The following is a 15696-nucleotide window of genomic DNA, read 5'->3' as shown; positions in this document are numbered from 1 at the left end:
TATTTATCAAATATCGGTTTTGACTGCAGTATTCATTTCACTGCACAGTAGAGGTATTTATCAAATATCGGTTTTGACTGCAGTATTCATTTCACTGCACAGTAGAGGTATTTATCAAATATCGGTTTTGACTGCAGTATTCATTTCACTGCACAGTAGAGGTATTTATCAAATATAGGTTTTGACTGCAGTATTCATTTCACTGCACTGTAGAGGTATTTATCAAATATCGGTTTTGACTGCAGTATTCATTTCACTGCACAGTAGAGGTATTTATCAAATATCGGTTTTGACTGCAGTATTCATTTCACTGCACAGTAGAGGTATTTATTAAATATAGGTTTTGACTGCAGTATTCATTTCACTGCACAGTAGAGGTATTTATCAAATATCGGTTTTGACTGCAGTATTCATTTCACTGCACAGTAGAGTATTTATCAAATATCGGTTTTGTCTGCAGTATTAATTTCACTGCACAGTAGAGGTATTTAGTAAATATAGGTTTTGACTGAAGTATTCATTTCACTGCACAGTAGATTTGATTCATTTCACTGCACAGTGGAGGTATTTATCAAATATCGGTTTTGACTAGTATTCATTTCACTGCACAGTAGAGGTATTTATTAAATATCGGTTTTGACTGCAGTATTAATTTCACTGCACAGTAGAGGTATTTATCAAATATCGGTTTTGACTGCAGTATTCATTTCACTGCACAGTAGAGGTATTGATCAAATACCGATTTTGACTGCAGTATTCATTTCACTGCACTGTAGAGGTATTTATCAAATATCGGTTTTGACTGCAGTATTCATTTCACTGCACTGTAGAGGTATTTATTAAATACCGATTTTGACTGCAGTATTCATTTCACTGCACTGTAGAGGTATTTATTAAATATCGGTTTTGACTGCACTGTCAAAATTCATTTTGAGCTCTAGCCTATGCATTCAAAGTATTGAAATTCTTAATATGTTAGTCATATAGTGGTGAGTAAATATGAAAACACTCTTCTTGATTCGTCAGTTTGAAAATTACGGCACATATCATTTACTGGTGTGAATTGTTATAACTATTTTCTTGACTATCAAGTTTATGTACTGTGGTATTGATTTGTGTTAACGTTTCTCGACGTGGTGCGCAAGGCTCGTTACCAACCAGGTATGGATATATGCAGATATATATGGATTATTCAGTGGGATAGAATGATAATAGATAACTGTTTTTAAAGAATATTGTATTATTATATTATTGAATATGAAATTTATTAAACGAGTTCAATGATTAGATATGCCAAGAGCGTTTAGAATTTTAGATTTTAGACTATGACGTGTTTTTTTTTTTTTACATTTTTCGTACACGTATAAGTCGCACTGAATGTCACACTCCCGATTTTCAAGGAAAAACTTCGCGACTTATACTGCGGAAAATATTATTTGCTCATATGTTAGAATAACACAGTGTTAGTACATATTTTAAAGATGCTTCACCGCTGACAAATTGTATTTTTTTCTTTATCAAAAACAGGAGCAGAAGAGTTAGTATTTTTCTTTAGTTACAAATGTTACTAACTTTACACCGTGATTTCTAAGTTAGGTTTTCTTCTCATCCTACATATAATGTCAAAATAAAAAAAAAATGGCAGTTTATTTATTAATTTCATTGTTGTTGGTTTAGTTTAGACATATCCTAATGTATTGTATATAACTGAGAAATGGATCAAGCACAAGGAATTACAACTTACATGTATAAAACACCCTTTCCACAATTTGATACAATATATATGTAATTTCACAATAAAAATATAATAATTATTATTAATAAATACGTATGTAGTTTTGGAATCGATGTCGATAAACTATCATAAATGTTTTTGCTTTTGAATGCATCTGGCTTCAACATTCATCACCGTTTGCTGGTAGGTTTCGATAAGTACGACTCGAGAAAAAAAATAATAGGTCAAAGTTTCCTCCCAGTTACGGTTCACATAGCTTGGTTGAACGAATTATTACAAATAAGGTTTAACGGATTCAGAACAAAAAAGTTATGGCAAAATTATCACGCAATAACTTTTTATAAAACAAAACAAAAACGAAAAACATCAAAAGTTTCCGGACTTTATTACTGGAATAAACGTAATGTAAATGTAACATTTGTGAGGTCATGAATAAAATGTGAATATGCAAAACTGTATAAAAGATTTACTTGAATATTTTCATCTTTTATAACACAACAGTCTGACAGTACTTTAAAACAAGATGCCAATGCATTGGGTCATAACAGTCGCTATAGCAGGGTTCACATTTCGTAAATTGTTAAAATGTTGGTTCACAAATAATATGTTTTTCAAAGGTTAATTCTTAAGATCTACCGATTGAGGCTCTTTCTCTAAATCACTTATCCTCTCATTCAGCTTCACTCCATTGTCCTATCTTGTACATACACAATATTTCATCATTCTGGATGTTCTGTATCTAAATTACTTATCAATGCTGTCCTATCTTGTACATACACAATATGTCATCATTCTTGAGGCTCTGCCTCTGAATCACCTATCCTCTCAGTCAGCTTATCACCACTGTCCTATCTTGTACATACATAATATGTCATCATTCTTGAGGCTCTGCCTCTGAATCACCTATCCTCTCATTCAGCTTATCACTGCTGTCCTATCTTGTACATACATAACTATGTCATCATCCTTGAGGCTCTGCCTCTGAATCACTTATCCTCTCATCAGCTTATCACTGCTGTCCTATCTTGTACATACATAATATGTCATCATTCTTGAGGCTCTGCCTCTGAATCACCTATCCTCTCAGTCAGCTTATCACTGCTGTCCTATCTTGTACATACATAATATGTCATCATTCTTGAGGCTCTGCCTCTGAATCACTTATCCTCTCAGCATATCAGCCAATGTCCATCTTGCTGTCCTTCTTGATCTTGTACATACATAACCACTATGTCATCATTCTTGAGGCTCTGCCTCTGAATCACCTATCCTCTCAGTCAGCTTATCACTGCTGTCCTATCTTGTACATACATAATATGTCATCATTCTTGAGGCTCTGCCTCTGAATCACTTATCCTCTCAGTTTTTTCAGTGTTGGTGTGGTGTGATTTCCTATGTTTTTCATACCAGACTGGGTTGGAGTACTTTTTCTGACAAATTTTACAAGAAAACGAGCCACGTGGTTTAGGCTTTATATTATGCATCTTCAGGGCGTGTGAGTCGACATATTCCTGTGTCCTAAACTGTTTACCACAAATGTTACAATTGAAACGTTTCGCTTCCGCGTGAATTTTGGCATGTCTTGTTAAATACCGACGTTTTTCAAACACTTTGTCACAAACATCGCACTTGTGCGTAATCTGTACATTCTGCTTTCGAGACGCTGGAAGCTTAAAAGCGGAAAACTTTTTAAGCTTCCCAGAAATATGCTTTCTCATGTGAGTGTTAAGATATTCTTGTGTGGTGAAACGTTTACTGCAGCCTTTGCACTCGAACAGTTTTTCTTTCACGTGAGTTCTGACATGTTTGATTAAATATCGACGTGCGTTAAACGTTTTGTTACATACAGGACACTTGAACTGTCTCTTCTCCGTATGTGTCAAGCTGTGGTGCCTCAGTGTTCCCTCAAGGCGAAACGACATCCCACACACGTGACAAACGAATTGTTTTTCAGTACTGTGAACCTGTAGATGCTTCCATAAATGGAGACGCCTATCGAAGCCTTTCCCACATACGTGACAAAGAGAAAATTGGTTACTTAAAAGCTGGCTGCCGTCTCGTTTTGTTTTCTGCTTTTTCAATGGAGGCTTATAAGGCGCTTTCAGCGGATGTGATAAAACGACGTGGATGCCCATATCACTAACAGTTTCATTACAGTACAAACATTTCTTGTCAGAGACACTCAAAGCTTTACTACTTTTAAATGAATTCCCCTGGTCTGAGTCATCGACATCTTTATTGCATGGCTTCTTCAAATTGTTATTCGGAAAGTTGCCTTTAGGTTTGTTTTGAATCTCTTTGTCGGATTTCTCTCTAAATTTCTTTGAATTCAGCGTTTTCCTCGATGCGATTCCATTCTTGTTGTCTTTGTTGTAAGCGATCAGAATAACAGGTTGTTTGTACGGCGCGGACGAGGAGGTTATACCCACCTTTGTGTCGGTCGATGTTTGGTTTCTGTACGACATTACTACTCCAGGCAGGGCCAGGACGCCGGTGCTATCGTGACAGTTTGGGCGCGTGCAGCTGACCTGAAAGTTCAATAGATCAGGTTTCGATGGACCGAACATCGCTGTAGAAGACTTAAGGCACTTTTCTGAAGATTTGTCTTCAGATCTTTTTGTTACTACTCTGACAGACTAGGGGCCTTTGTTTGAAGGATGTTTTCATGATTTGCGGAGTTTTCAAGACTGTTAAAATTGGTTGATTGCACTTGTTTGAAGACTCTTTTATCACAGTAAAATCATGCAGGACAGCCGGTTTATGCTTCCGACCTTGTTTTTCAATCACTTTTGGACTTTGGAAGACTAGTGGAATCGGTTGTTTATACTTATCTGAATGTGTTTCAATTGGGTGTTGAATCGCCTTGTGCTTCCTGTATTTCCTTCAGACTTTCTACTGAAGATCCCAGCATTATGGTGTTTTCTGTCACTTGTGGAATGCATTGAAGGCTTTTTCCTGTGGATTCTATCATAATGTTGTTTTCTGTCACTTGTGGAATGCATTGAAGGCTTTTTTCCTGTGGATTCTATCATTACGTTATTTTCTGTCACTTGTGGAATGCACTGAGGGCTCTCATCCCTAGAATCATCTTTATCATTTTTGTGATCTGACGAATTGGGAAGAATGCCAGAAGAGCTTCCACAATCATTGAGATCTGCTATTATTGTGTGGGGAGATAGTTTCTGTAGATAATGTGTTCATTTTGGAATACTTTTGTGTTTCTGGAATCGGCTGTTGACAATCCTGTGTATTTTCTGCGATCTCCTCGGAACACTCCATTTCTACCGGAGCCAGTTGAAGACATTTTCCAGTGGTTTGTTCAGTCGCAAAGGAGTTTTTTTGGCATCAAAGGAGTTTTCCCGGTGACGCCGGGACCAGCGATAGCTAATGAAGCTGGTTGAATGCACTTGTAAGAATCATTGGGTATGGCTGGAATAGACTGGAGGCACATTTCCGTAGATTTTTTGGAATTATCTTGGAACTTTGGAATCGCTTCTATGGTGCTTTCAACCACTTTGGCGTTATCTATCATCGATGACTGAAGGCTGTTTTCAGATTGAGGACATTTTCTTGTTGAATTCTGTATGACAGTGGGATTTTCCAGAGTTGCTGTATTTTCGCAGAATATGTTCCCCACCTTTCGGCATTTCCTTATGAACTGTAACAAAAACAAATATCATTATTTTGTTTAATTTCCAATTATCAATAAACGTAAAATTATGTATAATGATATAATATTTATGTCCTATTAACAGCCAGGGCCATGTAAGGGCGTACCAGGTTTGGTGTTAGAGGAAAACTTTAAAAAAAAAACATCGACAGCGGTCAGTACCTGGCAACTGCCCCACATGGGTTTCAAACTCGCGAACCAGAGGTGGAGGGCCACCATGTAGTCAGAATATACATGTATATAAAAAAACAAATCAATTGTTTTTATTAAAAGCGTATCCGACAACCACTTGTTAAAAATATCTTGCTGTTTTTCCTACAAATATCTGTCGAAACCCTAAATATGCAATTGATACGTTGAAAAAAAAACGTAATGAAATCAGAAGAAGAAATAAATAAATTAAGAAGAAAATATTTGATGCTTTATAACCTTAAGTACCAATACAGATATTAACATTACGCAACTTTATTAGTGGCTCTTTCTGATGTTCTACATATGTTTAGATAGATGTACATATAACTTTACGCAACTTTAGCTCTTTCTGATGATATAACATATTATATTGATACCTCATTTGTAATAATTTATTAAAATTACAACGCTAAGTCAATTGTACAAGACTTTTATTGAAAGACATGCTTGAAGCAACCTAGAAAAATAGCGGTTTTCTTAACACAGTCTAGAATGCAAAAGAAAAAAATTAAACTTCCAGCTAACTATGTAAGTATTTATATGTATTCTATGACAGTTCGATTGTTTTACAGGTTAGGAAAACGAAAAACGAAAAGTCGCGCATTCGTTATGATGATAATCATATGTGTGGTAATAAAAAAAAATCAGTGCTAATTTCAAATAGAATTCCCATCGATTACGTACGTTTACAGTTAAATTATTGGTAAATCCTTTACCTCACCATACAAACTATACGCAACATGGCATAGAAAAAATGCTGGCATCATGCTCAAAATATCCTGACATTCACAGTTTACTTTGCATTTATTCGCATTTCTTTCATCTATTGGTTGATTATCTTCATTCAGACCTATCGTGTATTTTAATGTGTCTGTCATACAATTTCTGTCTATTGTAAATTTTCCCATAAATTTCACAGGGATATTGTTCTTTTGAATCAGTACTTCTGCCTGACACCTTCCTCGTTTTGATTTTTTTACTTGATGATTCTCAACGTTCTCTGCATCCGACTTGTTCAGAGGAGTGACCGTTGCACCATATCTCTTCACGTGTGTATTTCTGTGAATAGTTCGGTCCAATTCCAAATTTGCATATTACAGAGTTATCTGCACTTGCTGGTAGGTATTGGTTGTGACGTCATGTGGTTGGCAGCGTAACGTCATAAGTTTCGCAGAAAACGACGTGAATTGCGCTCACAAAATAATGACGTCATAATCAATACCTACCCGCAAGGGAAGTAACTCTGTAATGTGCAAAGACGGAATACCGATGTAAATGTTTTCCCACAGTAACACGAGAACAGCGTTTTCCTTCACATGTCCTTTGATGTGGTAGTATAGATAATCGTGGAGATCGAATCCTTTGCCAAATATAGGGCATTTGTGTTGTTTGGTCCCTTGATGTATTTTCATATGTCGCTGGACACCCGTGGAGTAATTGAAATGCCTTTTCGTATCGTTCACACACACACACACACACACACACACACACACACACACACACACACACACACACTTCTTCTCCTTTAAAATACGTCTGAAAATGTTTTTTTAAGTATAAGGGCTGATCAAATCCCTTTCCACAGAAGTGACATAGATGAAATCGATACATAAATAGTTCTTCGTCCGCACGGTTATTCTTATATTTGTCCTATTGTATCAACGGGGCCGGTAGGGCTCTTCCGAGAGCATGGACGTAGTACCATGTTGTAATTATCATATCACTGCCGTTTTCACCACAACTGTCAGTATTTAGTTTTCGGATCACCTTTAACTCTGTTCACGACCACATTATCTAATTGGTACCACTGGACAAAACGCCGGGTAAACCCCCCCCGGGGTTCCCCGACTCCCTCCTCCTCTCCACACTCCTTAACTAATCTTCCATCGGACTTCTACAGAGTTATTATCTCTCAAAACCTTCAAGCCAAAGTTGTCCCAAAGTACCTTACTGACACGCAGGCATTTTCATGCAGACCTAGATTCTTATCAATCGGTTGGGATACATGTATAATAAGTTCCATAGTGTTGTTATGGGTGGGTAGGACAATTGGCTGTGCAGGTTGCATTGTCAATTTGGAAAAAATACCAGAATGTGGTTCAGGTCAGGTGACAATATTTTCCCAACCTTGATCGACTCTCCATGGGTTTCAGATCACATCCGCTATATATACACACTGGTACAATACCTAGTCATAGTCAAACTGTGTCCAGGTAACAGAACAAGAGTAATTTAGTCCTTTGATTTAGACACCAAAAGAGCCGTATAACGGTACACTGTGTTTGAATCGGTTGCTTTGAAGTAGGTCGTCCGCACTTAGACCTGTTGTGTTCAAAGAACATTTTTTGCAGGTCCGATATTGTTTCAGATTTGTTCCCCTGAGCTTGCCTTGCAGTTTTACTATGAGATATGTCAAGGTAGTGTAGTGATGAAAAGAATTAATGTAAACGTGAGTATATGTGGAATTTTCGTGAGGGGGGAATTTGCGTTAATTACGCGAAGGCCGCTTTATCGCGTGAAATAACCCCCGCGCTTAATATTCTTGTAGATGATATAAACATTGTTGTTAAATGACTAAAAGTGTATCTATACGCGAACTTAAGCAACACCTGTCGAAACATGTAAATGCATGAACAAACTTTATAGCAAGCACCCGCAAAAATAACCATGTTGACAGTAATAATTAAAAAGCCTCAGATAAGAATAACTTATGTATGATACTGTATGAATAAGCTAGAGTATTGCAGAATACGTGGGAAATCAAACAATTTCATAGTTTTACTGTTAGTAATACTACTGTTTCATACGTTGTATGGTATATGGGATAGTAGCTTAAGGAATGAAATCATGAAGTAAAAGTGATTAAACGAAAATCCTAAAACTTACCAACTCTGAGTCAACACGTTTTAAATTTAACTAACGCAGTATCCAAGTACTTTTCATAACCAGACAGGATCATCTTCTTGTCGCTTAATGCGGCCCTCAGCACAGAACACTAAACATAACGAACATAGATTATATTAGTCATTAAAATCGCAATACCCGCCTGTAAGGTTGTGGCAAGGACATGTTGTAGGCTACTGTATTAAATACATGGTATACCTATTCAAACCTAGCTGTCTAAAAATTGGTTCTGGTTAATAAGGTCAATACCCTCAGTCTGTAACTAGAGGTCTGTAATGCATTGGCTAACCCATTGCACTTTAGCCCAGACCATACGTCAAGTCTACAACAAAATGGCGATATCCTCGTTACAACGAATATTTGCCATTCTGATTCACTAATAGACTGGATGGCGTAAATGATATCATAGACAAAAGAGTCCCATAACGGAATTTGTGTAATGGCTGGACACGAATATGTAATCTCTATTCATGGTAAGTGAAAATTGAGCTTCCAGTCGTTATCTCTCTATCTCGTCATTTAATAAAGCAAAATTGCGTGTAATAATATTTATGTAAAATAGCAATAAAACGTGCGAATCCGGTATGAAAAAAATATACTCAAACATAAGTGTGATAAGTATGGAAGGATATAACACAAAAATCCACGAGGATCACAAAATGTCATGCAAAAACCTCTTCGCAATCCTCGGGTTTTATACAACATTTTGGTGAGCCCTCCGTGTAGAATCCCCAATTCCTTATCATATTCCACATTTGTAAAGATCTTCATAAGTTTAATGGAACTCCAAGAGTCTGTCTTTGAATGTTTCCTTATATCTATATAATATGAATTTTGTGGGTTTTCATTATATACCAAATGGTATGATTTAAAAAAACCAAGCACACGATAATACACATTACACACAATACATCCACACATACTAACCAAATGCCGCCAGCACACCAACAATAAACATCAACAAATACCAATAACCATTAAAACATACACATTCATAACACACGCATTTCACCAAAAATCGATTTATGTATGCACCAAACAAAAAATATATTACTTAGAGCATTGATATATATGGATGAACTATCAATAATATATCATTTTTGCGTTTATGGTTTCATAATTTGATATCGCTCATTATTATGATTTGAATTATAATTTAAAAAAATTTTACCAATGTATGCCTTCTAACATTACTCCACAAACATGATAATAAAAATTTTCGATTGCAATAGCTTCTTTGTATGGTTATACTTTACCCTTTGTATACTAAATGTGTAGATTTTTCATAATTAATGGAAGAACATTTCCAATTTCTTGGATGTACACATCTTCATTGAAGATATCTTATCCGTTAGTATGTTGCAATATTTCCATTGATACATAGAAATGGATAGCGAGATAGTGTTAAACAGTAATTTAAGTAGCAGAGATGACTCCAATCATGGGTCCTTCCATGAGCACTATTGTCTGTTATGGAGATAAGCCGAAAAACTGTACAATATCGTAGGAGAGAAACTGTATCAAGGCCCGTAATAGGCGAGATATGTTCTCTCTCACACCTATTGTACAATTTTCGGCTCATTTCTAACTTAAAACATAGCAAGTCTTTGTGTTAATAACGTTCACTTTTATTTCTAATATAAGCAAGTGTTTTTGCCTTTGTCTATGAGCTCAGGTAAATTATATTAGAGTCATATATAAGGCAGTAAAAGGTAACATATAGGACAGTTACAAGTATGGTCCCATAATCTGGGAGTTAAAGTACAGAAACAACAATAGATGACATCACAACTATAATTTAACTGAAGATATATTACAGATATCCGAGTTAAGAGGTGACTTATCACATTTATTTCAAAGAATGAAGTCAACACACGACATAAAATTGAATACAACATAAAACACTATATAATATAACTTCGAATCGTGTTAAATTCTTCAGCAAAGAACATAACAGCATCAAAATGTGTTTCTAGTATATAGATCGTTATAGTAGTTTTAGCTTACAGTTCAATTTAGCACTAACTACGAATTGTACTTTATTTTTCATACACATATACAACAGATGTATATACATGTAAAGGCAATATCAAAAAGGAAATGAACATGTCAACAAAGAAACACTAGTCAACATTTTTTTCAATCTTCTCTATGGTTTGACATTTTATCAATTGACATATCAAAATGACACACGCTGCTTCGATTTCTGAACATGCATCGTATAGTTATAACACATTTTGTTAGAAACACGTTTTGATCGAAATATTTAGCAATATGTGGAACCTAAATGCTTATCAACGTTATCGAAAAATGCAGACTACGTCTAAAAATTTGTTATTATCCCACTTTAATGACGTAATGTACAACTAAGGAGAGAAAGAAGAAGAGTAGAATGAATACAACCTGAGAAATAGTCTTTCAATAGCGACTGAAACAAGAAGTGATAACAATATTTTATTAGCAAAATCCAACCAGGGGTATTATTTTGTATTTAAAAACAATGCTAAATATCGAGATACACAAAACTAAGGACCATCGGCAAGATTCTTATTTATGAATTTGCAGAGACCCTTCACCAGTTGTACGGCCTATCGAACCATTTCAAAATTACCGTATCAATTCTGATATTTACGCAACTAGAAGCACAATTTGACCATCGATGTACCTGTTGGTGTATAGTGTATTTTGTATGGCGTTTCGACAGCTGAATGTCCTTTAATTAGGTTCAAAATTTAATAGTACATTTAAAACAGCAAAGGTATAACTTTGTAACATTATGCTTTTTATATGGGCGTTTAAAAGGATGTGAAAAGCAGTTGTTTTAGTAAGAACAAATAACAATCATATTGGAAATGAAAAGGCGATAAAAGAGATAAAGTATTTCAATAATTGTATCTTCTGCTACTTAGCAACATTCAGATCAAACATATATTTCAATAATTACATAACGTACGTGTATCTGTAATTTATTTCTAATCACCATATACAAGCAAATATTTGTCACAGGTTATTTCCCAAAATAACTCATAAATCCAGAAGTAAATTCGCGAAAGTTTACCTCCGTAAATTATTATACACATCATCTATATGATAGTAATTATCATTTAATTGTTAAATCCGCGATTTTAATTTAATTGTTAAATCCGCGATTTTAATCTTCGCGAACTTGTTTTGAAAAGGAAATCGCGAAATTTAACAACCACGAAAGAAATTTTGTTAATAGTATGTTGATCTACGAAAACTATGATTTTTTTTTACATCGACTTCAAAGAAGAATACACCAGAAATCATAGTTAACCACATAGGCTACAACATTGTACATGGATATAAACCTCAAAAATGAGGGTAGCTTTTTGGGACAAAATTTCACAGAAATTTTGCGAAAAGAAAAACAAAGTAGTTTACAATAGAGATAAAATAGAGACAACTGTACGGCATTCAGATCTTCAATCTGCATTTGATAATTTAAATTCAATGAAGGGGACTACGTAAAGGATGCGGACGATTTTAGAGTCGGCCGGAGCTGATTAAATGAAACATGGCAACCTTACTCAGTATCTACATATTTGTTCCAATATCCTGTTTTTTCTTTAACATATTTTTTATGACGTAAAGTCATGGACCACTATTCACTCTTCCTGAAGTCTCTTCCCCAGATAGTACATTTTGCACAAGTTGTGTCAAAAATATATCTTCTATGTAGGAACTGATTAAAAAGACGTTCCTTCAGTAGATTAAACTCATACAACTAGAACTCTAATGCAAACTTTCAATTTTGGTCTGGCCTATTGATGATTCCTCCACAGTGTTCGTTTGATATACCACTATCATGGCTAATTCCAAACTGCGTCTGTCCAGAAAGTAGCTCGCCGAGGGGTTCGTTTGTATTTCTTGAAACAAAACTATCACTGATAAACTGGGTCCGGCCGCCCGAAGCTAACTCCGGAGAGGGTTCGTTTGTGCTATTGGTGACATAAATATTACTTCCAAAACTGGGTGTGACCCAGAGATTCTTCCTTAGACGGTTCGTTTGGATATCTGTTTTCCGTCAGGAGTACTTCCTAACTGGGTGTGGTCCAGTGATGATTCACCAGACGAGTCGTTCGTACCGCCGACTGTATAGCCTTCTCTTCTAAATACAACACTATCCTTATTATGTGCCCCAGAACGTTTATGCCGAGCCAGATATTTCTTATCAGAGAAACCCTTTCCACAGACATCACAAACAAATGGTTTCTCTCCTGTGTGTATCTTTACATGTCGCTGTTTGTCGCACAAATTGGTGAAACTTTTCGCACAAATTTCACATTTATACGGCTTCTCTCCCGTGTGAATTCGGTGATGTACTTTCAGTGCGGAATCTCTACTATAGAATTTTCCACATATATCACATTTGTGTTGTTTTTGTCCTACATGTTCTATAGTATGTGTGAGAAGCGAGACTGAATCATCGAATCCCTTACGACATATATTACAGGTGAACGGCTTTTCTTTTGCATGTGCTTTCAGGTGATCGCCTAGTTGATGTTTCTCGACAAAACCCTTTCCGCAAATATCACACACATGTGGTTTAGATTCCTGGTGAGTGAACATGTGCCGTTCAAGCGAGTACTTTGTCTTATATGCCGCTCCACATACGTCACACATGTGGGACTTCTCATCCGAATGCTTCAGCATGTGCACCTTCAACACCTTGTTTGTTGATAGACCAAGACCACATACCTCACACTTGTACGGCCATCGACCGGTGTGAAACATCATATGGCGTCTTAGTCCTTCCTGGGATTTGAACTGCCGACCGCAGAAATCACACAATTCTTCGGAGTGCTGATTTCGATGTTTTCTGATTGCTTGAAGAGTAGGTTTCACTTTCCCACATACGTCACACGTATACGGCGACTGTTCGTCTTGAGACATACATTGAACACTTTCAATGTGGTTCTTGTAATTCTTTTCATATTTGAACTCTTTCTGACAGTTGTCACACCGAAAAAGAACGCCCATCTTTTGATGGGATTTCCGGTGTCTAGTCAAAGAAGTTTGTGTATTAAATCCTTCCCCACAAACGGAGCAAATGTAAGGCGATCGCCCGTGACTTTCGATTTCATGCTTCTGTAGTGAAGTCTTAAGACGAAATCCTTTCCCACATACACTGCACTCAAGAGGTTTTTCGTTTGTGTGCGTGAACTTATGTACTTTCAATTTTTGACGAGTAACGAATTCTTTGGAACACAAATCGCATCGATATAGATTATACCCAGTGTGGTCATTTTGCATATGCTCCTTCCAGGTAGTCTCCGATCGGAATATATCTCCACAGTCTTTGCAATCAAATTGTTCTCGAAACTTGGTTTTCCTTTTAGTTTTTTGCTTCTTTGCTATGTGAGTTTCTGTTTCAGACAGACCCATCAGAGTTTCAGTTTTCTGACAGTTATCAAATTTCCTTCTATGTAACCTCTTTCCGATGTGGAATTTTGTATGCCTCTTCAGAGTAGCTTTATCTTGGAAACTGCGATCACAGACGTCACAGGTAAACTTGACCATCAAATCGATTTTCAGACTTTTATTTACTTGAGTCTTCGACGCATCCTCATCAGTCGTTTCGATGTGTGGAACTATCTTGAATTCATGAAAACTAGAAGAAAAAGAACTGTCTTCGTCATACACGGAAAGCCTCTCTCCTGATTTCACAGCCTCATCTAGAGAGATGTGTTCGAAGAATTCTTTCTTGCGAATATCCTGATCGGAAAACTGATGAGCTGAACTAGCAATGACTAATCTCTGTCCTCGGCCTTGGACAGACCCAGTGAGGTCATACCCTTGACCTTCTTGCGGGATAATCTCCGACTGAGAATATCTATCACCAGGACTCTCTAAAGTTTTATTTTTAGAAAACTCATCATCATTTCCCGTTTCAAAGTCACTGTGAAAATCTCTATCGTCGTCAGAATTTTCATCGACGCGACCTTTGACACCTTCAAAGGAAAAATTCCCAACATCCTCCTTCACTGTACTTTCTCTCTCTCTGTGTCGACAGTCTGACCTCCCATCACCTGGTCTCTGGTCTATAATATATACCTCCACCAGACCTCCCTGTTCCGTTTTGATATAATCTTTACCCTCAGGGATCGTAATATATGGTTCGGCTTCCCGTCCCTGGTCCTTTTGGATACATCCTCTCTCCTTTGATGTTGCCGTTTTGATCGAGGTATAGGGTGTACCGATAACAGTCTCCACTGAAAAAGACGTGCAGTGTTTAGTTGTCAGCAAAACAACATGGTATGTAAGAGCCGACAACAAGATTATCAAAAGAAAGGTTGTTTTTAACTTTTTCACCCCTGAAGACACATTTAGGCACTTCTAAATCAAAGACTAGAACAGTCCATTATAAAAGTTCAGGGATGAATGAGTTAATATATTCAACGATTTTTGCATTGTCACTTATCAAAAATAACGATTCCTCACTGAGCGACTGAACTAGTTTATGTGACAACATAATAATTAAACAATTTTTTTATGCATCCACAGATAAAAAGCTTAAATACGACAGCAATATATTTCAGTTACAAGTAACTTATTCAACAGCAACCTATGAAATTTATTGCAAAGCCTGATACCCTATTTAACGTAAGATACGGTAACTGGTTTAGTTCGATTGGTATTACGTCCTTTTTATAGTCATATATGGTGGAGCCAGGATTATTTGACAGCATTTTATAAATTATTGAGAACAAGATATAATTGAACACTAGCTTATTGGAGATCAGTAGGTAACTTAACATTAAATCAACAGATAACTCATGCATGGAGAACCAGAGCTTATTTATCCAATGTTAGCTTATTGGACATCAATCAATCAAGATACCTTACGGAGTACAAGTTATCCTCACAGCTTATTTGATTGCTACTTGTAACTTACTACACATACACCTACAGTGAACTTATTTCTGTGGGCAATTATTATTTGATGTTTATCTACTTGGAATTCATATTGGTCTGCAATTTACCAGAACATTTGGGCAATTACGGAGAGTGGAACTCAATTACCGGTCAAAGAAGGCTTTAAGCATGACCACCAGAAACTTATTACCACGTGTAACTTATTGAACAGTTAACATGTGTGCATAATGGTCTGGGTGATTAGAGACAACTCATTGAACTGCTAAATAAAAAGTGGTTGGGTCAAATACAGACA

At 36.4% G+C, this 15696-nt stretch overlaps 2 protein-coding genes across 2 annotated transcripts; both read right to left on the bottom strand.

Annotated features, from left to right (window-relative positions):
* Nucleotides 1-2959: 2959 nt before the first annotated feature.
* LOC138305437 (zinc finger protein 260-like) lies at nt 2960-5313 on the bottom strand. The gene has a single exon (XM_069245662.1). It carries the CDS (start codon nt 4300-4302, stop codon nt 3058-3060), a length of 1245 nt encoding a protein of 414 aa, XP_069101763.1. The 5' UTR covers nt 4303-5313; the 3' UTR covers nt 2960-3057.
* A 6859-nt stretch (nt 5314-12172) lies between these two features.
* LOC138305436 (zinc finger protein 226-like) lies at nt 12173-14876 on the bottom strand. Its single transcript, XM_069245661.1, has one exon. It carries the CDS (start codon nt 14043-14045, stop codon nt 12519-12521), a length of 1527 nt encoding a protein of 508 aa, XP_069101762.1. The 5' UTR covers nt 14046-14876; the 3' UTR covers nt 12173-12518.
* Nucleotides 14877-15696: the final 820 nt, after the last annotated feature.

The sequence above is a fragment of the Argopecten irradians genome, chromosome 13 (genome assembly GCF_041381155.1).
Source record: "Argopecten irradians isolate NY chromosome 13, Ai_NY, whole genome shotgun sequence".
In the NCBI taxonomy this organism is placed as follows: Eukaryota; Metazoa; Mollusca; class Bivalvia; order Pectinida; family Pectinidae; genus Argopecten; species Argopecten irradians.
This window is presented reverse-complemented; position numbering and strand designations above follow the sequence as displayed.

Coding starts and splice junctions, on each gene's coding strand:
- LOC138305436 (XM_069245661.1), bottom strand. CDS start 14,045: ATGGTCAAGTTTACCTGTGACGTCTGTGATCGCAGTTTCCAAGATAAA.
- LOC138305437 (XM_069245662.1), bottom strand. CDS start 4,302: ATGTTCGGTCCATCGAAACCTGATCTATTGAACTTTCAGGTCAGCTGC.